The following is a 21,698-nucleotide window of genomic DNA, read 5'->3' as shown; positions in this document are numbered from 1 at the left end:
GGCAACGAGCTTCCTCCAGTTCACCATGGTCCTGATCACGACTGTTGCCCTTAACCTTACAGACTCAGCCCACATTACACATTCGTGTCAGCCTGGCCTGTGCGGTCAGGAGTTTATAATTCCTGAGCAGGCTCTCCAACTGGGAAAATGGAGAAGACAAGGGTTCCAGAAAAAATGCTCAAGGCATGTTAGTGGAATAGAGTCTGCTTGTGTGTGTGTTCCTATGGATCAGAAGTGGAGCGGCTGGGACACGAACTGGAGTCCAGCTGGGATGCCAGCATTGCTGGCCTCATCTTTACCCACCACGCCACAACACCGGCATTCATAGGAATACAGTTCTGATGGATTAGGGCCATCAGCTTCGGGTGGGTGCATAGATAATGATCTACATTATCAGATCAAAAGCTTGTAGACATTCACCTATCTATACAGACCAGATTCCAGCCCTTCCTCACTCTGCCCCACTCACCACTCCGTCCGGCTACCCTATCCTGATCAGGCCATCCATTGGCTGCTCTTTAGACCTCTCTCCCTTCCTCCTGCCCCATTGTTATCCCATTTTTTCCAACCTCTTCCCAGAACTTGGAAAAGGACAGCAAGGTCCTCAGGTTTAAAGTCTCCACTGACTCCATCTGCGTGGCCTTGGTGGCACCCCTGGAGTTTCCCCAGATGGCAGCGTGGGTCAGCCATCCCCCTTCTCGCAGCACGGCCCTTACATGGGGCTGGCCCTGTTTTCACCATCTCTGGGTCTCCACTCCTTGATACTGTCCAGTGGGCTTGGTTCATGTATGCCATTGAGATTCTCTCTCTCTCTCTCTCTCAATCTCTCTCTCTCTCTCTTAAAATTTATTTATGTGAAAGGCAAAGTTATAGAGAAAGATCCATCGATCTTCCATCTATCCTCTGGTTCACTCCCCAAATGGCCACAATGCCTGGGGCTGGGCCAGGCTGAAGCTCAGAGCCAGAAACTCTATGTGGTCTCCCATGTGGGTAGCAGAGGCCCAAGCACTTGGGCCATCTGCTGCTGCTTTCCTAGGTATGTTAGCAGGAAGCTGGATCAGAAGTGGTACAGCCAAGACTCAAACTGGCACTCACATGGGATGCTAACATTGTGGCAGGTGGGACTTCACATGCTGTGCCACAGCGCCGGCCCCATGGGGATGCTCTTGCTAAGGCTACGGTGACCTCCGCTTGCCAACCCAAGGCCACGTCCATCTCCATGTCCACCTTTCTCATGCCCTCGCAGCAGTATTTGACACAGTTGGTCCCTTGTTCTCCCTTACAATTCTCTCTTTTTTGCTTCTAGCTTTTGTTCTGGTGACTTCTGGCCCCTCATCCTCCTTCTTTTACAGATTTATTTATCTGAAAGGCAGAGTTAGAGAAAGAGAGGCAGAGACAGAGATAGAGAGAGATCTTCCATCTGCTGCTTCACTTCCCAAATGGCTGCAGTGGCTGGAGCTGGAACAGTCCAAAGCCAGGAGCAAGGAGCCTCCTCTGGGTCTCCCACATATGTGCAGGGGCCCAAGAACTTGGACCATCTCTTCCCCAGCCACATTAGCAGGGAGCTGGATTGGAAGTGGAGCAGCTGGGATGTGAACTGGTGCCCATAAGGGATGCCGGCATCCCGGGTGGCGGCCTTACCTGCTATGCCACAATGCCAGCCCCTGGTCACTTCTCCTTAGTGTCTAATGGCTCCCCTCTAAATGCTGCTCCCTACAGCCCAATACTAGGGCTCTCATGTTTCCCATATATTTTTCTCTCTGAAGGAGCACTCGTGGAAGGTCTGTGACACAGGGCTTTTGTTATACCATCTTTACTTTGGGGCATATTTCTAAATGTCCAGAATAAAAATTTATTGTACCCAGATGAGGCTCCTGGCTCCTGGCTTTGGCCTGGCTCAGCTCTGGTCATTGTGGAAAGTGAATCAGTGCATGGAGGATCTCTCTCTCTCTCTCTCTCTCTCTCTCTGTCCACTCTATAACTTTGATTTTCAAATAAATAAATCTTTTTAAAAATCAGTTTTATAATGAAAACTCTGACCAATTTTACTGATGCAGACACCCCTGGTTCACACTGTGCATCTCATACAGCTAGGTCCCCACATGAGCACGCTGGAAAGAGGGGCCTGCTGACCTGGGATAATGCACACAAGCCCCTTGCCTAAACCTGGGGACTGATAGCCTGGGTTTCTTTGTGATTCCGTTTGCATCTTTTTGTGGAATGAACTACAGCTACCTGGGTACAGTACCCTTTCTCCTAGTAGATGATTCCATTTGGCTTGCTTGTCCATCCACCTGGCCTCACAGGTGATTCCCAAGGTAGGTGTTGGCCTCTATGGAGAAAAGAAGTCTCCATCAAAAGGACTGACTTATTTCCCCCGGGACATGGGAGAAATGTTTGATAAGAAGCCGTTCATGGAGGATGCGTAATACCCTAGAAAGGGGGCTGCATTCATTTAAAAAAAAGTTCCTGTAGGTATTCAAGTATTATTAAGAAAAGGAGTAGAACTAGAGTATACACCTTCCCACACAATAGTGGAAGAGTTAAGAGGGGCCAATGTTGTGGCATGGTGGGTAAAGATGTGGCCTGCAGTGCTGGCATTCCATATGGGCTCCAGTTCCTGTCTCAACTACTCCACTTTGATCCAGCTCCCTGCTAATGGCCTAGGAAAAGCAGCAGAAGATGGCCCAAGTGCTTGGGTCCCCGCTACCCATGTAGGAGACCCAGATGAAGCTCCTGGCCCAGCCCTGGCCATTGTGGCTATCTGGAGAGTGAACCAGCAGATGGAAGATCTCTCTCTCTCTCTCTCTTCTCTCTCTCTCTCTCTTCTCTTCTCTCTCTGTCCTGCCTCCCCACCCCCACCCCATAACACTGAATTTCCAATCAATCAATCTTGAAAAAAAAAATAAAAATAATTGACTGTGGTGTATATCGCAAACTTCTGTCTCCAGTCCAGACAGACCTCTCCTCTGAACTGCAGGCCCTTGGGTCTGTTTGCCTTCTGGACATGTCCACCTGAAAGCCCCTGGACATCTGAAGAACCACAGCCAAAGTGGGCTATTTGAAAGGTAGAGTTACAGAGAGGCAGAGGCAGAGAGAGGCCTTCTATCCACTGGTTCACTCCCAGATGGCCGCAACTGCCAGAGCTGGGCCAATCCAAAGCCAGAAGCCAGGAGCTTCTTTCAGGTCTCCCATGCGGGTGCAGGGGCCCAAGCACTTGGGCCATCTTCCACTGCTTTCCCAGGCCATAGCAGAGAGCTGGATCAGAAGTGGAGCAGCCGGGACTCGAACCAGCGCCCATATGAGATGCCAGCACTGCAGACAACGGCTATACCCGCTACGCCACAGCGCCGGCCCCATGAATTTATTTATTTTTAATTTATTTTATTTGTTTGAAAGGCAGAGTTAACAGAGAGGGAGCTGTATCTACTGGTTCATTCCCCAAATGGCCATATCAGCCAGGACTGGGCCAGGCCAAAGCTAGGAGCCAGAACTCCATCCCAGTCTTCCATGTGGGTGACAGTGGTTCAAGTACCCAGGCCATCCTCTGTTGTTTTCCTAGGCACATTAGCAGGAAGCTAGATTAGATGTGGAGCAACTAGGACTTGAACCAGGCACTCAGAAACGAGATGCTGGTGGCCCAGGTGGTGGCTTAACCTGCTGCAATGCCAGCCTCCAGGAGCAACTTCTTTCCCAGCTTCCTGATTCTTTGAACTCCTACAAGGCATTCCCCATGCAGGAGCTGCAGTAATCGCTCTAACACACAAACTAAGCAAAAATGCTTGCTTCAAATCCCTCCACTGTGTCTACAATAAAGGCAATCTCCTTCCAAGAACTATTTCGTTCTATGGTCTCACCTTGTACCTTCCTCTCCCTCACTCACTCTGGTTCCTAATAGCCAGGGCTTGACCAGGAGGCTGGAACTCAATCCAGAACTCTCCCACATAGGTGTCAGGGATCCAACCACTGGAGCCATCCCTGCTGCCTCCCAAGGTGTGTGCCAGCAGGAAGTTAGAACTGAAAGGGGGCTCAGAACTCAACCTAGGCACTCTGTTAGGATATTTATTTGGGCATCACAGCCAGCATCTTCACTACTGTACCAAACACCCGACCTCATTAATACGCTTTTAAAATCTCGGTCTCTTCACTCTGTTTTACATGACACTTGTCTGCCATTGGGAGAGTTTTCAGAGTTGATGATGCCCAGGCCAACTCTGAGATGTCCAACCCCAAAGGCCAGCTGGGATATATTTAAGTGCTCCCCCAGAGAGTGGTCTGCACAGTGGGTCCCAAATCCCTCCATCTGAATGATAATTCCTGAGCTCTGGGCCATCCTGGGCCAAGCCCGTGGGAGGCTGGGCTCCCTCTCCTTTGATGTGGCTGAGTCTCCTCGGGGGCTATCTGGTTCCGTGTGGGAGAGAGCAGTGTTCTGGCTTTGCAGATGTCAGTCCGTAGCCAACTAGAGTGGGCCAACTCGAGATTCTAGGGTCTTCTTCTAAGTCTGGCAACACTTTCCCGGTCCCGATGGCTGTCGAGAGGAGTAACTGAGAAATGCAGTTTTCCTGATGGAGGTCAGTGGATAGGCACTGAAGTCAGATTGACCACCATGGTTCTAGGTGTTTCTGCAGCCACTGTTTAACTGCGTGAGTGAAGGCACAGAATTGGCGAGGAGATGGATTTAACCAGGGTTGTGGTGTAGTCAAGATGGTGAAGCTAGAAGGAGACAAGCCAGTTGAAGGCTATGCAAGGGAGTGACACTGCCAGGCCATGGAACAAGGCTCAGGAGGGTGGAGGTAAGGACACGGGAGTGGGTTATGGGGCAGTGAACACTCTGTCATGTGGGAAGACAGGAGTCAGAGCCTGGGTCCCAGAGGAGCCTTAATTCCACCACTAATGAACCCCATGCGACCCTGAGCAGGACTCAAGAGACTTCAATTTCCTTTTCTTCATTGTGGGAGGGGGAGGATCATCTTGTCTACCTCGCAACGAGGGACTCAGAGGAGATAAGAGGTAATGCTGCCTTAAGAACTATAATGCAGAAATAAATAAAAATAGTTTATTAAAAGCTAAGAAAATACAAATAACGAACTATAAAGCAAAAGTAAATAGTAATAACAACACTACAAAGCAGGACACAAGTGCTAGAGATGAACATTTTGATTTTGGAATCTTGGCCAAAGCTATAGAGGGACCAGGCTGGAGGGGCCAGGACTTGCAATGGACTAGGGGGAGACATCTAAGAATAGCCTTGAGACCTGCTCAACACCTTGCTTGCCCATGGGGAATGACAGCAATTCTGTATAAGTACTTTAAATTCACCTTGGGGGTGGGCGGTTGGTACAATGGTTAAGACGAACTAGACCTGCTCCCCTCTTGGAGGGCCTGGGTTCTGGTCCTGGCTCCACTTCCAACTCCAGCTTTCTGCTAATGCACACCCTGGCAAGCAGTTGTCCCTGAGACCCGTATGGGAGACCCAGACTGAGTTCCTGGTTCAGCCCTGGGTTTTATGGGCATTTGGAGTAAAGATCGCCCCCTCTCCCTCACTGTGTGTGTGTGTGTGTGTGTATCTCTGTGTCTCTTTCAAATAAATAAAAATGAATTAAAAAAAAAAAAAAGCAAGGGCCAGCGCTGTGGCATAGCAGGTAAAGCTGCCGCCTGCAGTGCTAGCATTCCATATGGGTGCCGGTTCAAGACCTGGCTGCTCTACTTCTGATCCAGCTCTCTGCTGTGACCTGGGAAAGTATTAGAAGATGGTCCAAGTCCTTGGGTCCCTGCACCCATGTGGAAAGATCCAGAGGAAGCTCCTGGCTTTGGATCGGAGCAGCTCTGGCCGTTGTGGCAAACTGGGGAGTGAACCAGTGGACGGAAGGCCTCTCTCTCTCTCTCTCTCTCTGCTTTTCCTTCCTTCTCTGTGTAATTCTGACTTTCAAATAAATAAATAAATCTTCACAAAAAAAAAAAAAAAAAAGAAAGACAAAGCTTATCTTGTTCGGTCCTCACTATACTCTCTCTCCCATTCTATAGATAAGAAAACGGAAGCAATAGTGCTGGTAGGTACCTGTTAGAGATGGAGTTAAAACCAGGCTCTAATTTCCTTGCTCGCCTGCCCAGGGCCTCATTATTTCTGGATCACTGAAGACATTGTGGTCCCAACCCCTTCCACTGTAGCCCTCACGGGCCCTGGGCATGGGAGCCATGCTGGAGCTCAGTGGGTTTGATTTCTAGCCAGCCAGTGCCACCAAGAAATGGGAAATTATGAGCAACAGATGCCATGTACCCAGGGGTCTAGACACCTGTGTGGGTCACCAGCGCTGGCCCATCCTCTGCCCACCCCACCTGGCTCCTCTGCTGGGGCCCAGGTGGTGCTTATCTGCTGCTTTGTAACCAAGTCAACAGGCCTGTCCTCCTGGGGCTGTTGCTAGCAATACTTCCCCCATCCCGGGCAGTGGGCCCGGGGGCAGCAGCAAGGGTCTCCCATGGACCCACCCCTGCCTCCTGTGGAGCTGCAGACAGAGGGCACCAGCCAGGCAGCATGGTGAGCAGGGCGGGGGGTGGGGGGCGTGCTTGCAAGTGAGGGGCCCAGATGGCTGGTGTGGGGGACCCTTAGGGGTCTAGATGTTCAGGGGGCTCCCGTGTGAAGTGAGGTGGGGAGACAGAGACTTTCAGACGTGAGTGTGACCCTGACCCGGTGTGTGCTGCTTTGGGGGGTGGGGAAGGAAAGGACACAGAAGCCAGGGCTGCGTCTGAGCCTGGGCTCAGGAGCGCGGCTGCTAAGGGGCTCTGAGTTGCCGCGTAACCTGGACCTTCCTCCCTGAGGCAGAATCTCCAAGTCTGGGGCCTGGCCCACCTCCCACTGTGGGAACAGGAGCTGCTGCCCTCTGGTTTCTCCCCCCAGCTGCCCGTCTTGTGCACCTTTGTCTGACCCCTCATTTCCATTAGCGATGGAGGGCGGGAAGGAGGGGGAAGTGCACTCATCTCAAGAGCCAGCTGTGCGTGGGGGCACCCTTGATATCTTTAATCGTCTCCCCAGCAGGCAGGGGAGGAGGGCAGCTAAGGGCATGGTTGCAACCCCGCTGTCCGCACTGAATTTGCCTGCCGTGCTCCTGACCTGGAGCAAGTTGCTTAACCTTTGTTTTTGTAAAATATTTACTTTGAAGTGTCACTGTGTTCCTAAATCAGTATATATGAAATACATGAAACCTGTATAACTTAAATAAAATTGTAAAAAGATTTATTTATTTGAAAGGCAGAGTTACAGAGAGAGAGAGAGAGAAAGGGATGGATGGAGGGAAGGAGGGAGGGAGGGAGAGAGCGCTTTACCCACAACCCCTGTTGCTTAACTTTTCCAAGGGTAATTTCCTCATTTGTAAAATGGGAGTTATAAAAGTGCCTCCCTGCGGGGGTTGTTGTGGGGATTCCATGAGATCACGTATGCCTGGCACCTAATGAGAGCTTACTAAATGGGAACTAAACAACATAACAACATAGCCTGCAGGCTAGGAGTTGATATTATTTTTACTGTTGAAAAAAAATTCCTAGAGAAGCTGAAGACAAGTGAGAGAGGGACGGGGCTTGGAGGCCAGATCTGTGTGGCTGCAGAGCCTTAGTTCTTTGCCCCAAAGCTGCTGCCCCACAGGAAAGGGGCTCATCCCCTGGAAGGTCAGACATCAGAGACACCTGTACAGGGCCAACAGTTCCAGGGACCAAGACGGTGCCTGGTTACGTGGACAGGACCTGGGCCAGCTCAGAGGTGCCGCAGTCAGTGATGGCCTGGCCAGGGGATCGGTGAACCAATCATCTGCCCTGCCCTACCCTGCTCTACCCCCAACTGGGGAGTTTTCAAGTCCTTGGGTCCCTAACTCCCTCCCAGATCACCTCATTACTCCCTGTTCCTATGATACCAGGGACTGGGTGGTGAGGAATTGGTAAGGAGACCCAACATCTGCGCCGGACCCTAGTGTGTGTCAGCCAGTGGGCTGGGCACTGCTAATGGTTTCTTCCATCAAATCCTTGGAGTGGTTCTCAGTTCTTGTTACTGCTCCCGTTTCACAGGGAGAGGAAGCCAAGAAGGAGGTGAAGACTCTTGCCCAAGACGAGCAGAGACGTGACGAGCTGGGTTGCGGATTATTTGAGGATTAATCCTTGTCATCTGGAAGTCAGGAGTCGGACCCTTGTAGCTTGCCCAAAAGCTGGCGAAGTGTTAAGTGTATGGAGAAAGCATCCTTATCCAACGCTGATGAAACAATTCAGGCATACCCAAAGGGATGAAGGATCATGGAGGGAACACAACGGGAGCCCATGCCTCTTCTGCATGACTCCAGATTTGGGGGCGATGCTTTCTTTATTCCTGTAATCTTTCCCTCGCTTCCCTCGCCAATGGCTCCTCTTTTCTTGGGGAATGTGGATGGATGGACTATCGCGCTCCGCCAGGATTGTCTGATGCCTGCAGAGTTCCTCACAGACGTGCTTAGTCACGGAGCGCAACTCTGTAATCACACAGCTGCCCACATCTGTTTCCCCCGCGGGTTTTGGGCTGTCCCCGGCAGCCAGCGCCACTGGTCCTCAGCGTCTCCAGTCAAGGCTTAGATGCAGGAGGTGGGGCAAGGGGTGCAGAGTCCAGGGACCTTGGCTCTCTACCAGAGAAGGGCTGAAGGCAGGCAGGCAGGCAGGCAGGAAGTGTGTCTGGGCACGATATGCTTCTCTCTGTTAAGACTGTTCAACTGCCCTTTGCCCGTTCGGCGCGAGTGCCTCTCGGTCCACGTGGGGCAAGCTGGCGTGCAGATGGGCAATGCCTGCTGGGAGCTCTGCTGTTTGGAACATGGGATCCAACTGGATGGACAGATGTCCAGCGACAAGACCACTGCGGGAGGAGACGACCCCTTCAATACCTTCTTTAGTGAAACTGGGGCTGAAACACACGTGCCCCAGACAAGTGTTGGTAGATCTGGAGCCCACCATGATTGGTGAGCGGTGATCAGCTCTACAGTGGCGTCAGCCCCAGGTGCTGCCACCAAGTCCCTATCCACCACTGGAGAGCACTGGAGTCTGCAGTTTCAGTCTCTCAGTGGTTGAAGCCAGCTGTAACTCCCGATGTAGAAAGTCACTGTCACTCCGTTCCGGAGTCCCAAGGCCACGCCATATCCTCCTCCTTGACGTGGAAACACATCCAGGCAGGGCAATCATCGCCGCCTGAGTCACAGGCAGGGAAGATGCTGCCCTCAACTGCACCATCTGCAGTTGCAGGCAGGAGCTCACTGACCCGGTGGGTGCTGGACCAGATCAGAAACTGGAGAGGGAAGGGCTGAGGGCTGGGGCAGGGGGGCCTGGATTCCTGCCGTGAAGTGCTCAGGAGGCCAGATGGAGGAAGGGCAGCTCCATCCCGGGGAGGGGCTCCTGAACAAGCCTTGGACGCGCAGGCTCAGGACTAGTGAGGCAAGACTCTGCGTTCTGATCCGGGGATGCCGCCTGTAAGCACCAGCCAGGAACTGAGGATCTTCCAGATCTTGTGTAGTAACTGGCCTGGCGCTAGGCAGAGTGACCCCTAGTGTCAGCAGGCAGATGAGCTGCCTGGCCAAGTGAATAAACACCCCCAGAAGACCACCTCGTACAGCAGGCGTGTGGGCAGGAGGCCCTGTGAGAATCAGGGAACCAAGTAATACCGGCCCAAGGCTCTGTGGCTGATGTCGGCCTCCACCAAGGATGGGGATCAGCATTCTGGATTGTTCATCTCAGCTGGAGAAGCCTTCCAGAAACATCTGGGGGCCCTGGATAGGAAGCTGGGTGGAGCTGGCAAGTTACGGTGACAAAATGGTTCAAGACAGTGGAATAAGATGCAAGAGAGTTGTGTGTTAAAGACCACAGGAAGCTGTGGAGCCAACAGTGCCCAGGAGGAGGCGGCCCTTTTTACAAGGATCTCTTGTGCTCTCGGAGAAGTCCTCCAAAAATTTCATGAACTTTCAGGGGATTCGAACAGCACAAGCTGGCTTTTCCCTGCACACGCGCGTTTTGCTTCCCTCACTTTCTAGCCTGACTAGTGTGTGGGACTCCAAGCTTTGGAGGGGGCACCGGCTCCGGCTTCACCTCGCTCCTCATGGAGCGGCTCTCTGTCGACTACGGCAAGAAATCCAAGCTGGAGTTCTCCATCTACCCGGCCCCCCAGGTGTCCACAGCCGTGGTCGAGCCCTACAACTCCATTCTGACCACGCACACCACCCTGGAACACTCAGACTGTGCCTTCATGGTGGACAACGAGGCCATCTATGACATCTGCCGTCACAACCTGGACATCGAGCGCCCAACCTACTGGAGGGCTTCTCTGCCATGGGAGACAGGAAGGCTGGTGTCTTAGCCTGGATTCCCAGACGGCAGGTCTAATGTCATATTTCATTAAGTTCAATTCCAGGAGGCATAGTGGGGGCCCAGGGGAATAAAACCAGGATGATGCAGCTGAATCAGTGGCAGCTCAGAAGCACCCTTGGGTGAGTGGGTAGGCAAGGGGGCGGTAGCTTATTCACTGACTCAGTTCTTTCTTAACATTTTTATTTTATTTTGAGAGACAGAGACAGACACACAGAGATCTTCCATCTGCCAGTCCAGTTCCTAAATGCCTGCAATGGCCGGGACTGGGCCAGGCTGAAGCCAGGAGCCAGGAACTCAATCTAGATCTCCCACATGGGTGGCAGGGATCCAACTATTTGAGTCATCACTTGCTGCTTCCCAGGCTGCACATTAGCAGGAAGCTGGAGTCAGAAGTGGCACTGGGACTGGAACCCAGGCATATGATACAGGATGCCGCTACCCTGCTGAGCCAAACACCTGCCCATGGCTCTGTTGTTTTGTTGGTTAAAGCTTCACCCTCTCAAGCATGAATGGGGCTATAGGGTCTACAGGAACCCCTGGAGGAGGCACTGTGAGGTGCACAGGTGCGAAGTTGGTTGGAGCCCACACAGGGCTGCAGCAAAGCCTGCAGAGGTCAGGAGGAGCCAGGGGATGCAGAGCGCCACCTGATGGAGCCGATGCTCACTGGGCCGCCCTACAGTCTGGAAACTCGTCTTCTCCTAGCAGGGGGTTGGGCTATGGAGAACGCAGATGCTGGTTTTTGAGGTGGGAGAGTGGCCAATGGCAGCAACAAGGAAAGAGTGACTAGGGTGAGGGGTTCATCTCCCACCTCCCAGGAATCTCCCTCAGCTGCTTTCTTTTAAAGACAAAGTATTGGGTACCGGTGTTGTGGCACAGCAGGTTAAGCTGCTGTCTGCCATGCCGGCATCCCATAGAGGAGCAGCAATTCGAGTTCCAGCTGCTCTGCCTCTGCCTCAGCTCCCTGCTGTTGAGCCTGGGAAAGCGCAAAAGAGGGTCCCAGTACTTGGGCCTCTGCCACCCACGTGGGAGATCCGGATGGGGCGCCCCTCGAGACACTGCCTCTTCCGGCCTGCCAGGTCCCCAGTGCCTAGACGGTGACTCAGGCGCCCCAAGGGCAGGGTGTGGGTGACGCTTGGCACTCCTCTGCCCAGGCTCTGCTGTGGGTGGATCCGGATGGGGGACACGGACCCAGATTCTGGGCCTGAATCAGAGCAGAAGCTTCTGTGGGGTCAGATTGTAGGGCTTTCAGTGCCCTTTGGAAAGGGTCCACTCACCTCTCGTAGGAGGTGGGGTGAGGGCCTGGGAGAGACTAGGAGGGAGGACTCAGAGGGAGGGGGGATCCTCACCTGCCTGGGCATCCTGAGAGGCCGCCAGGTTCCCTGCCCGTGTGCTGTACCAGCCAACCCAGCTGGACTGCTACCTGGCTGTCTCCTTACAAGGCGTCCCAGTGAGCAATGCACCTGGCAAGCACTGGCAGGCTGGAGTTGGTCTGGCTGTGCGTGTGGGGAGGTGGCAACCCAGACCTCCTGGAGCAGCAGCTGGGAGCCCCACCCAGCCTGGCTCCTGGAGACTCCCTCAGTGCTGGGGAATGCTTTCATCCCTGCCACTTCTAAAGCCAGGGTACGAGTCCCTCCTGCAGACAGACACGAGAGACAGGCTCCCAACCTTGGATTCCACCCAACACATTTATTCTCTCACCTCTGATGTGTCAGAAAAACGCTTGCCACCAAAGCGGAGTCCCCAGCATTTCCTGCGTGGGGAAGGCCACCCACCCCCTGCTTGCCACAGTGCTGCCACTCCTTTCAGCTGAGCTCACGGGCACGCACCCACCCAGCCCCAGGAGCACTCCCTCCTCCCTCTCGCTTCTCTAGCACCTACCTTCCGTCTATCTCTATCACTTATCTGACACTTGTCGTGGGCTGCCCTGTGTAGTAGCAGGTAGCTTCTTGTCAATGTTCCATTTTTCCAACTGCATCTTCTAAGTTACAGATGCATTTAAACAGTTAGGGACTGGCGCCGCAGCTCCATAGGCTAATCCTCCACCTGTGGCGCCGGCACACCGGGTTCTAGTCCTGGACGGGGTGCTGGATTCTGTCCTGGTTGCCCCTCTTCCAGGCCAGCTCTCTGCTGTGGCCCCGGAGTACAGTGGAGGGTGGCCCAAGTGCTTGGGCCCTGCACCCCATGGGAGACCAGGAGAAGCACCTGGCTCCTGCCTTCAGATCAGCATGGTGCGCCGGCCGCAGCGCGCCAGCCGCGGCGGCCATTGGAGGGTGAACCAACGGCAAAGGAAGACCTTCCTTTCTCTCTGTCTCTCTCTCTCACTGTCCACTCTGCCTGTCCAAAAAAACAAAACAAAACAAAACAAAACAAAAAAAAAAAAACAAAAAAACCAACCAGTTGTTAGGTGCACATGCTTCAGAATTCAGAGGTACCAAAATGATACACTAGCAACAGTAGCAGCCAAGTAGGTCTCCCAAGTGAGCAAAGAGGGTGGAGAGAGGAGGTTCGTGGGTACAGGGGTGCAGCTGGGTAAGACCAACAGTTTCTTTTTTTTTTTTTTTTTTTTTTTACTGTCCAGAGTATTTATTTATTTATCAAGATAAACTATTCCTTAGCCCGTATATTTCATGTTTCATAGTTCGGGAACACAGGTCAGTGACAAACTTCTACAGAATTCAATCCAAAGAAATTCTTTACATCCCCAATCACTTTGCACTCTGGAAGATACCAGCTTTCTTCATCTCCTCAAAATCTTTCATGGAATCATAATTTCTGTAGAAATCTGCATATGCCTTCTTTCTTGGTTCCGCCACTGCAAACTTATACAGAGCTGCAACGCTCAAGGACACAGCAAAGGCTCCAACGATATGAAAGCGCAGGCGTTTGGCCAGAAGGCCCCGCATCTGAGGTTTCGCCAAAGCACTGGGCGCCATGCTAGTTCTTGTCCTCCACACCAACGTCCTTCCTGGTTGCTAGAGAAATGGGAGACCAACAGTTTCTAATGTTCTGTATCACAGTAGGATAACCATGGCTAACAACAATTAATTGAATATTTCAAGATAGCCAATAGAGGGCTTTTTATTTTTTAAGGATTTATTTATTTATTTGAAAGAAGTACACACACAGAGAGAAGAGGTAGAGAGAGAGAGAGAAGTCTTCCATCCGATGGTTCACTCCCCAATTGGCTGCAACGGCCAGAGCTGCACCAATCCAAAGCCAGGAGCCAGGAGCTTCTTCCAGGTCTCCCACGTGGGTGCAGGGGCCCAAGCACTTGGGCCATCTTCTACTGCTTTCCCAGGCCACAGCAGAGAGCTGGATTGGAAGAGGAGCAGCCGGGACTAGAACCGGCGCCCGTATGGGATGCCATGCTTCAGGCCAGGGCGTTAACTGGCTGCACCACAGCGCTGGCCCCTAGAGGAGCTTTTGAATGTTCCCAACACAAAGAAAAGATATCTATCTGAAGTTACCACCTGGATCATCACACATCATAGACATCAGTTGCAATGCCATACAGTGCATCCCAAGTACATACAATTTGGAAATAAATGAAAGCAGTGATATATTAAGAAAAAAAGAAAAGTCTCTTCATCTCGTTCTTCTCTTAAAAAAGATTTAATTATTTTTTATTTGAAAAGCAGAGTCAGAGAGAGAGAGAGAGAGAGAGAGAGGCCCGAAGCCACTGGATGGTATACTATCACTTAGTCAGTCTGCTATCAACGGGTGTTTAGGTTGTTTCCAATGTTTTGCTATTAAAAAGAATGCCGCAGCCCTGTGTATACTCTTTTGCATGTATGCACAGCCATAAATTCCTATAAGTAAACTCCAGGGTCAAAGTCTGTGTGCCCTTAATTTTGTTGAGAACCATATTGTTCCCCGTAATTAATTTTTAAAAGATTTTATTTATTTGAAAGGCAGAGAGATCTATCTATCTATCTTCCATCTGCTGGTTCATTTCCCAAATGGCCACAAAGGTCAGGGCCAAAACCAGGAGCCAGGAGCTTCTTCTGGGTCTCCTGTGTGGGTGACAGGGGCCCAAGCACTTAATCCACCTTCCACTGCTTTCCAGGCACATTAGCAGGGAGCTGGATTTGAAGTGGAGCAGCCAGGACTTGAACTGGCGCCCATATGGGATGCTGGCATCGCAGGCGGCAGTCTTACCCACGGCAGCACAGCGCTGGCTCCCATATTGCTCGTTTTAGAAGTTACACAAATCACTCACCCTCCCACTGGGGCCTAGGAGAAGGTCTGTGCTCACACCTTGGATTAAACTTTTCCATCTGTGTCAGTGAATTGCTAGGTGAAGCACAGTGTTTTGTTGCAGCTTTTGTTCGTACTTCTCTTGTTGGGAATGAGACTGAACATCTTTTCATTTGTTTAAAAGCCAGTATTTCCTCTTCCATGAATTGCACCCTCTGTCCGTTTAAAAAAATGTCTTGTATGGGGCTGGCCTTGTGGTGCAGCAGGTTAAACTGCTGTTTGGGATATCTAGATTCCATGGCAGAATGCTGGTTCAAGTCCCAGCTACTCTACTTCTGATCCACTTCCTGCTAATGAGCCTGAGAAAGCAGTGGAAGACGGCCCAAGTGCTTGGGCCCCTGCCACCTACACGGGAGACCAGGATGGAGTTCCTGGTTCCTGCTTTCAGTCTGGTCCAGACCTGGCTGTTGCAGCCTTTTGGGGAGTAAACCAGCGGATGGAGGATCTCTCTTCTCTTCTTCTTCTTCTTCTTCTTCTTCTTCTTCTTCTTCTTCTTCTTCTTCTTCTTCTTCTTCTCTCTCTCTCTCTCTCTCTCTCTCTCGTCACTCTGCCTTTCAAATATAAATAATCTTTTAAACACTGTATTTCTTGTCTTATTAATTTGTTGTATTTCTTTGAGAGTCAAGGAAATGAACCTCTTACCTATTAGTTGTGCTCCATGTAACTTCCCTGGTTGTCATTTGTCTGTGTCTCAACCATGTTACCATCTCCTCGAGTACAGGGGTGGGCATCTAGGCCCTTTGTGTTATTAATAGAACACCACCCACGTGGCAGGGGCTAGAAGCTGTCTGTGGATACCGAAGTGAGAAGAAAAAGGCAGAGATCTGAAGATTTTGGAGCGAGTTAACCTAACCTACTCCTTCCTCTTATGCCAAGAATTTGGGACAATCAGGCCTCTTGCTGTAATCAGTACCTCTGTCGAATTTATAAAAGCAAAAATACCTAATCTAACCTCTTGCTCCCTACCCTCAGTCCCCTCCCAAACAAGCAAGAAACAGGCAGGCACCAAGGGAAGCTGAGCAGCCAGGCTGGGGCCAAGGTCAGGGCACGGGGTACCCCGTGCAGGAGACCCCCTGCCCTCTCCTCTGTGAGGAGGACCCCGGCCCAGGCACTGAGGCTGATACTTCCCCCTCCAGACACTAGAGGTCGCTGCAGGCCCTCATGGCCACCACTGAGGCAGACCCGAATTCTCAATTGCCTGCGCTTTTCGGTGACCCGCTCCAGATTCCAAGTCCCAGTTGCAGCATCAGATTGGCAGAGCTGTGTCTTCTGGCAGCAACCTTAGAGCCGAGAAGTCTGGGAGAGCAAGCGCCAGGGCTTTGTAGCAAGGGGTGGCCTGCCTCCCATGAAGGGCCGATACCCTAGCTGGGGTGGCTATTCCTCAAGCGTAGGCGGCAGGTTCAGGTGGTGGGCAGCCGGGACCCGGACCACCGGGTACCTCCTTGTCTCCTGTCGGGCACAGGCCCTTCTCTTTGGTGAAGCATTCCCAGGTCACCCAGCCTGAACCACTGCTCTGGACGGCTGGAGCCGCTGCTGCGGGGGCCCACCAGGAAGGGGGGGGGGCCGGAGTGGGGGGGCTTGTGTTTGATCCTATCTACTCTGTACCACTGCGCCATTTGACTTTCAAACACCCTTAGGCGTTACTGATATTTGGGGAGACAACACTGAGTCCTCAGAGGTTTTCCCGTCTCCTGGCAGCGCCAGGTTGCAGATCTAGGTCTGTTTGCGAATTCTTGGGGTTTCTCAGTGGACTGTGTGGATGGGCCGGTACTTATCAAGTTCAAGTTCTCGGAAAGTAAGGGACTGGGCCCCACTCTGCTCTCTGCAGCCTGGCAGCATCGAGCATGCAGAGGGTGCTCCGCCAATGCTTGTGGATTTCTCTGGGTGGCATCGAGCGGGCCAGCTCTGGAAGGTTCCCTACCTCTCCCGTGAGGCCTGGACCCAGGAATCACTTTGAGGTGTCACAGGCCTATCCAGGATCGGTTGAGCCAGAAAAACCCTAAATCTAACACCTTCCCTTTTAGGGTCCCCTGTGACCTCCCCACCCCCTCCCCCAATGTGGCACACTTGTCAGGAGCTTTGCACCTGCTCATTGAATCTCCCAGCAGATCATCGTTAACCCTCATCAGCGCTTAAAAAGACACAACTCTCGGGCTGTGCTATTTACATTCTAGTGGGGGAGGTGAACGATAATCGAATGAGCCAGTGAATGCTAATTTGTGGCTCTGACAAGCATGAGGAAGCAGATGCCACGCGAGGTTACAAAAGGCAGCTCTGACCTCCTCGGGTACAGGGCAGCCTCTTTTGAGGACCTGGAGCCCACGGAGGGGGAGGAATTGCACTCAGAGGCGGTGGCCTCTGGAACGAATAAGGGTCACGGAGCGTGTTCAGAGGCCAGCGACACGGGGACCCCGGGCCAGGCGGCCTGCAGGTCGGCCGCCCCTGCCCCTGTGCGGGTGCGACTGCGTCACGCCGGGATGGATCCCCAGGTCCCAGCTGGGGATGACGTCGTCCGGGTGCAGGCCCAAAATAGCCGGCTCCGCCCCCATCTCCCGGCAGCCCCTGCAGCGCCCTCCCCCGCCCGGGGTGACAGGCCGAGCCGCCCCTCTCCGGCTCTAGTAGCTTCCGTGCCGCTGACGCATGCTGGCGCGCACAGCGGGGCCGGCGCGTCCTACGCTGCGGCCGCGAGCCGGGCCGCCGCTGCCAGACGGTTCCCGGCGCAGGGCAGGGGCGGGGCGCCGCAGGAGGCCGGGGACCCCCGGTAGAGGAGGTGCGGCCGGGGCCCAGGGCCGGGCTGCTGGAGTCAGGGGGCTCCGATAAGGCTGCGGGAGGGAGCACCGTCGCCGGCCGCAGGCTGAGCGCCGCGGGCCCCTCTTCCGTCTCCTGCCGGGCCTCCGCCTGACGCCTTCTCGCCTGCAGCCCGGAGGAGGCCGGCCTGACGCCCTCCGAGTTGCCATGGCATCCTACTACGAGATTCTAGACGTGCCGCGGAGTGCGTCCGCTGACGACATCAAGAAGGCGTAAGTGCCGCGGCCGCGCTGCGGGGCGCCTCTCCGCCCCGCCCCCCGCACCTCTGTGACACCTGTAGACGTCTCAGGGCACCGGGGCCTTGGGAGGCATGGGGGGCGGCTTCAGAATGACACCTGTAGGGAGAAAGGACACCCCTGAAAGTAGGAGGGAGTCCAGAGTGGGAAGTTAGGGCGGGGGGCGGCCCGGTGGGTCCTGTCTGGCGGCCCTGCCCCGCCCCCCTCTCCACCCGAACCTCAGCTCCTAGGCATGGGCTTTGCTTGGGAGAGCAGCGCAAAGGTGCCCGGCTCTACGCGGAGCAGGAGGGGCCACGGCTGCCCCAACCTTGGCCGCCCAAGTCCAGCGAGCCCCAGGGAGGGCTTAGGGCCGGAGCTGGCTCACCCTCGCGTTATCATGTGTGCGTCCACGTAGTCCTAGCGGTAGCCGGAGAGAATCCCCTGAAATCCTCGCAGCACAGGCAGTGGGCAGAGGGCAGTGGCAGGAAACGGCTCCGCTCAGGGCCCTGGTGGGAAGTGTTGGCCTTTGTCCCTGACCCCTGCCCTCTGAACCCGCTCCCTGCAGGTACCGGCGGAAGGCTCTACAGTGGCACCCAGACAAGAACCCGGATAATAAGGAGTTTGCTGAGAAGAAGTTTAAGGAGGTGGCTGAAGCCTACGAAGTGCTCTCTGACAGTAAGGCTCGCGGGGTCAGGGCAGGGCCCAGTGCGTCCCCCCACCCACTCCGTGACCCATCTGGCTCCTTCCCAAAGCCACCATCACCATCTCCCCCAGGCCTGCTTCCGGCCTGGCCCCCTCCCACCAGCACAGCCCCACGTGTGTTCCGCAGGTGTGGTAGGGCCGCGAGGGGCCTGCGGAGGGGAGTGAAGTGGGACAGGTGCCCCTGGCAGGTGCTGGGGGTCTCATCTCCGTGAGTGCTCGCAGCCATGCTGCAAGGCAGCTTTATCCTCCCGTGTTCCAGGCAGAGAAACAGGCTGTGAGAGGTGAACTCACTTGCTGCAGGTCGCACAGAGCTGGAATAGGAATCCAGGTCTGTGCTGCTTCGCTCATTCAAGAAGTTTGTATCGAGTGCTGTTGGGGCCAGGCACTTGTGGGCGTCGGGGAAGCAGGGTGGTGGTGGTGGTGGGGAGGACCAGCAGGCCCTGGCCTTGTCCTGTGGGGCTCTTCCTATTCTGGTCAGAGACGGCTGACACAAGCCAAGTGGACCCCCAGCCAGGGCCGCAGATGGCGAAGAGTGTTCCAAAGGAGAGTGGCAGGGCCGTGGGCTGTGGGGAGTCATGGGCACCTGGTTTGGGGACGGTTCGGCTCAGTCCTGGTAAATAACATGGTGATAACTAGCAAGTGTTTGCTACCGTGTGTCAGTCGCCGTCTGCGTGGATTATCTCGTGTAGTCATGTAGTTCCTGCGGCGGCCCTGAGAGATAACGGGCTGATACCATGTCCATCGTACGGATGAGAAGGAACCAGCTGTGGGGAGGGCTGAACTGCTGCAGCCTGTCGCCCGTGGCCCCTGGACGCCCTACCACGCCCCCTGTGTCAGTCTCCCACAGTCCTTCGAGGGTCCTGGCCTGGGGGGGAGGCTGCCACCCAGAGCGGGGGAGAAATGATGCGACCTCTCTTTCCAGAGCACAAGCGGGAGATCTACGACCGCTATGGCCGGGAAGGGCTGGCGGGGGCAGGTAGGTGGAGAGGCGGGGCCCAGGGCTGGAAGTGGGTCAGGGAGGAGAGGAGGGGAGGTTGGCGTAGGTTGGCGCCCCTGGCTCGGGGCGGGATGCACACCCACAGCCCCCGCTCATCCTGCCTCTCCTCCAGGAACCGGCCCAGCGCGGGCAGAGGCTGGTGCCGGAGGACCTGGCTTCGGCTTCACCTTCCGCAGCCCCGAGGAGGTCTTCCGGGAGTTCTTCGGGAGCGGAGACCCTTTTGCCGAGCTCTTTGGTGAGTGCCCGGCAGCCTCTGAGCGAGGCCTGCTCTCCACCTGCCTCAGGCAGGAGGGCGAGGGAAGCACCACTGCACGGCAGATTCTGTGTCACGGGGGTGGAGCCAGTGAGAGCAGGACAGAGGCTCACACAGGCCGGCAGCCACGTGACCCTGCAGTGGGCCCTCACGGCCTGGCCTTAGCAAGGGACGGCAACAGTGACACATTGTTAGGCCGCCACAATAACAGCCGTGGAAGCGCACTCGAAGCGTCACGTGACAGTAGTAATAACATCACACCTAACAACAGCCCCTGTTTGGAGATGATTAATACGTGCCAGGTATTTTATATCCCCTAATCTCGAGTGAACCCGGGGAGGGGGGTAATTTTAGTCCCTGTTTACAGAGGAGAAAACTGAGGCACAAGTAACTTATTTAAAGTCACACGGCACGTGGCAGAGCCAGGACCCCTCGCCGTGGGTCCTGCTGACCGGTCTGTCTGAAGGAGCCACCTACTCCCCCCCTCTTTCCTTCCCGCCCGCCCGTCCGTCCTTTACTCTGCCCTGCTCTTCTGATCCAGCTGCTGCAAACGTGCCTGCGAGGCAGCAAATGCTGGCCCCAGGACTTGGGTTCTGTGTAGGAGACCTGGATGGAGTCTGGCTCCTGGCTTCTCTTTGGCCAAGCCCTGACTGACGTGAACCAGCAGATGGCAGAGCTCTCTCTCTCTCCCTCTCTCTCTGTCACTCTGTCTTGTTAATATTTTTAAAAGGAAATTTGACTTGTGCATAAACCCATGTAGAAATGGAAAGACAGGGGCAGGTGCTGGTTCAGTTAGGAAGGGCACCACCTGAGATGCCCGCGTCCCACGTTGGAGCCCTGGCTCCACTTCCAACTCCAGCTGCCTGCTAATGCGTGTTCTGGGAGGCAGCGGTGATGGTTCAAGTCCCTGCCACTCATGCGGGACACCTGGGCTGAGTTCCCAGCTCCTGGCTTTGGCCTGGCCCAGCCCTAGCTGTTGCAGGCATCTGGGGGTGTGAACCAACAGATGGAAGACCTGTCCCTGTCTTTGTGTCTGTCTTGCTGCCTTTCTAATTAAAAAAAAAAGTAGTAAATTTTAAATGGGAGAACAAAACTAGAAATGTAGCTGGCTGGGTAGCAGCTTCGATTTTCCGACTGAGAGGTAGCCTTTGCACGTTTTTGGGGGCGGTCTCTTCTGCAAGTGACTGCTGATCTTGTCTTTTGGCTGCAGATGACCTGGGCCCCTTTGCGGAGCTTCAGAACCGGAGTTCCCGACACTCCGGCCCCTTCTTTACCTTCTCTTCCTCCTTCCCTGGGCACTCTGGTAAGCGCCGTCCCTTCCCGGTTTTGCAGGCTCTGAGCCTGGCCCCCTTGGCGTCAGCTGTGGCTTCCCCAAGTCTGTGTGGGACCTGCCTCCAGGCCGCTCTGCGGGACGCCCTGCAGAGTCCCCTGGCGCTGGGTGACCGCAGCAGGCAGCACGGGACCCCCAACTAACAGCCTCTCCTCCTCCTCCTCTGTCCCGACACCAGATTTCTCCTCCTCATCTTTCTCCTTCAGTCCCGGAGCGGGCGCTTTCCGCTCGGTTTCCACGTCTACCACCTTTGTGCAAGGACGCCGCATCACGACCCGCAGGTGAGGGCCCCCGGGGCTGCCCAGGGAGGAGCAGGGTCTGGGCGTGAGGGCGTCGTGGGGGCTTGGGGCGGCGCCTGCAGGCAGTGCCTGCCGTGGGTTGACTGGACTCTGCTGCCTCCCACAGAATCATGGAGAACGGGCAGGAGCGAGTGGAAGTGGAGGAGGACGGGCAGCTGAAGTCGGTCACGATCAACGGTGAGGAGCTGCTCTGCCACCCAGTCCCTGAAGCCCCCGCCCCAGCACCCCTCTGCGAACCCTCCCAGAGTCCAGAGGGAACAGCAGCCATGGACCCCCAGGGCAGGACCCGAGCTGGTGGTCCCGAGAAAGGCAGAGGGCTCTGAGAGCAGGCTCATTGCCAGCCTCATCAGTACAGTGCCGCGCGTTTGCAAGCATTTCACTCTTGTTGGTTTGTTTAACACTTATTTATTTATTGCCATTTATTTGAGGGAAGGAGAGAGAGAGAGAGAGAGAGAGAAAGAGAAAGATTTTCCATCTA

General features: G+C 54.5%; 2 protein-coding genes across 7 annotated transcripts in view; one reads left to right on the top strand and one right to left on the bottom strand.

Annotated features, from left to right (window-relative positions):
• The window catches only part of DNAJB2 (DnaJ heat shock protein family (Hsp40) member B2), a 29,567-nt gene that overhangs the window by 3,647 nt on the left and 4,222 nt on the right, over positions 1 to 21,698 (top strand). For 2 of the 6 annotated variants that reach the window (XM_070070165.2, XM_089329808.1), the window contains exons 2-8: positions 17,536 to 17,636; positions 18,205 to 18,314; positions 19,264 to 19,317; positions 19,451 to 19,573; positions 20,802 to 20,894; positions 21,100 to 21,202; positions 21,327 to 21,397. In XM_070070165.2, the coding sequence (XP_069926266.2) occupies positions 17,572 to 17,636; positions 18,205 to 18,314; positions 19,264 to 19,317; positions 19,451 to 19,573; positions 20,802 to 20,894; positions 21,100 to 21,202; positions 21,327 to 21,397 (619 nt within the window). In that variant the 5' untranslated portion in view covers positions 17,536 to 17,571. The other 4 variants (XM_089329810.1, XM_070070164.2, XM_089329809.1 and 1 more) reach the window with 4 other exon arrangements.
• LOC108176887 (cytochrome c oxidase subunit 6C) lies at positions 12,902 to 13,371 on the bottom strand. The gene has a single exon (XM_017343149.4). The coding sequence runs from the start codon at positions 13,290 to 13,292 to the stop codon at positions 13,065 to 13,067; it is 228 nt and encodes a 75-aa protein (XP_017198638.3). The 5' UTR covers positions 13,293 to 13,371; the 3' UTR covers positions 12,902 to 13,064.

Source organism: Oryctolagus cuniculus, chromosome 3, assembly GCF_051225735.1.
Source record: "Oryctolagus cuniculus isolate XC-2025 breed Fujian yellow rabbit chromosome 3, ASM5122573v1, whole genome shotgun sequence".
NCBI classification, from domain to species: domain Eukaryota; kingdom Metazoa; phylum Chordata; class Mammalia; order Lagomorpha; family Leporidae; genus Oryctolagus; species Oryctolagus cuniculus.
This window is presented reverse-complemented; position numbering and strand designations above follow the sequence as displayed.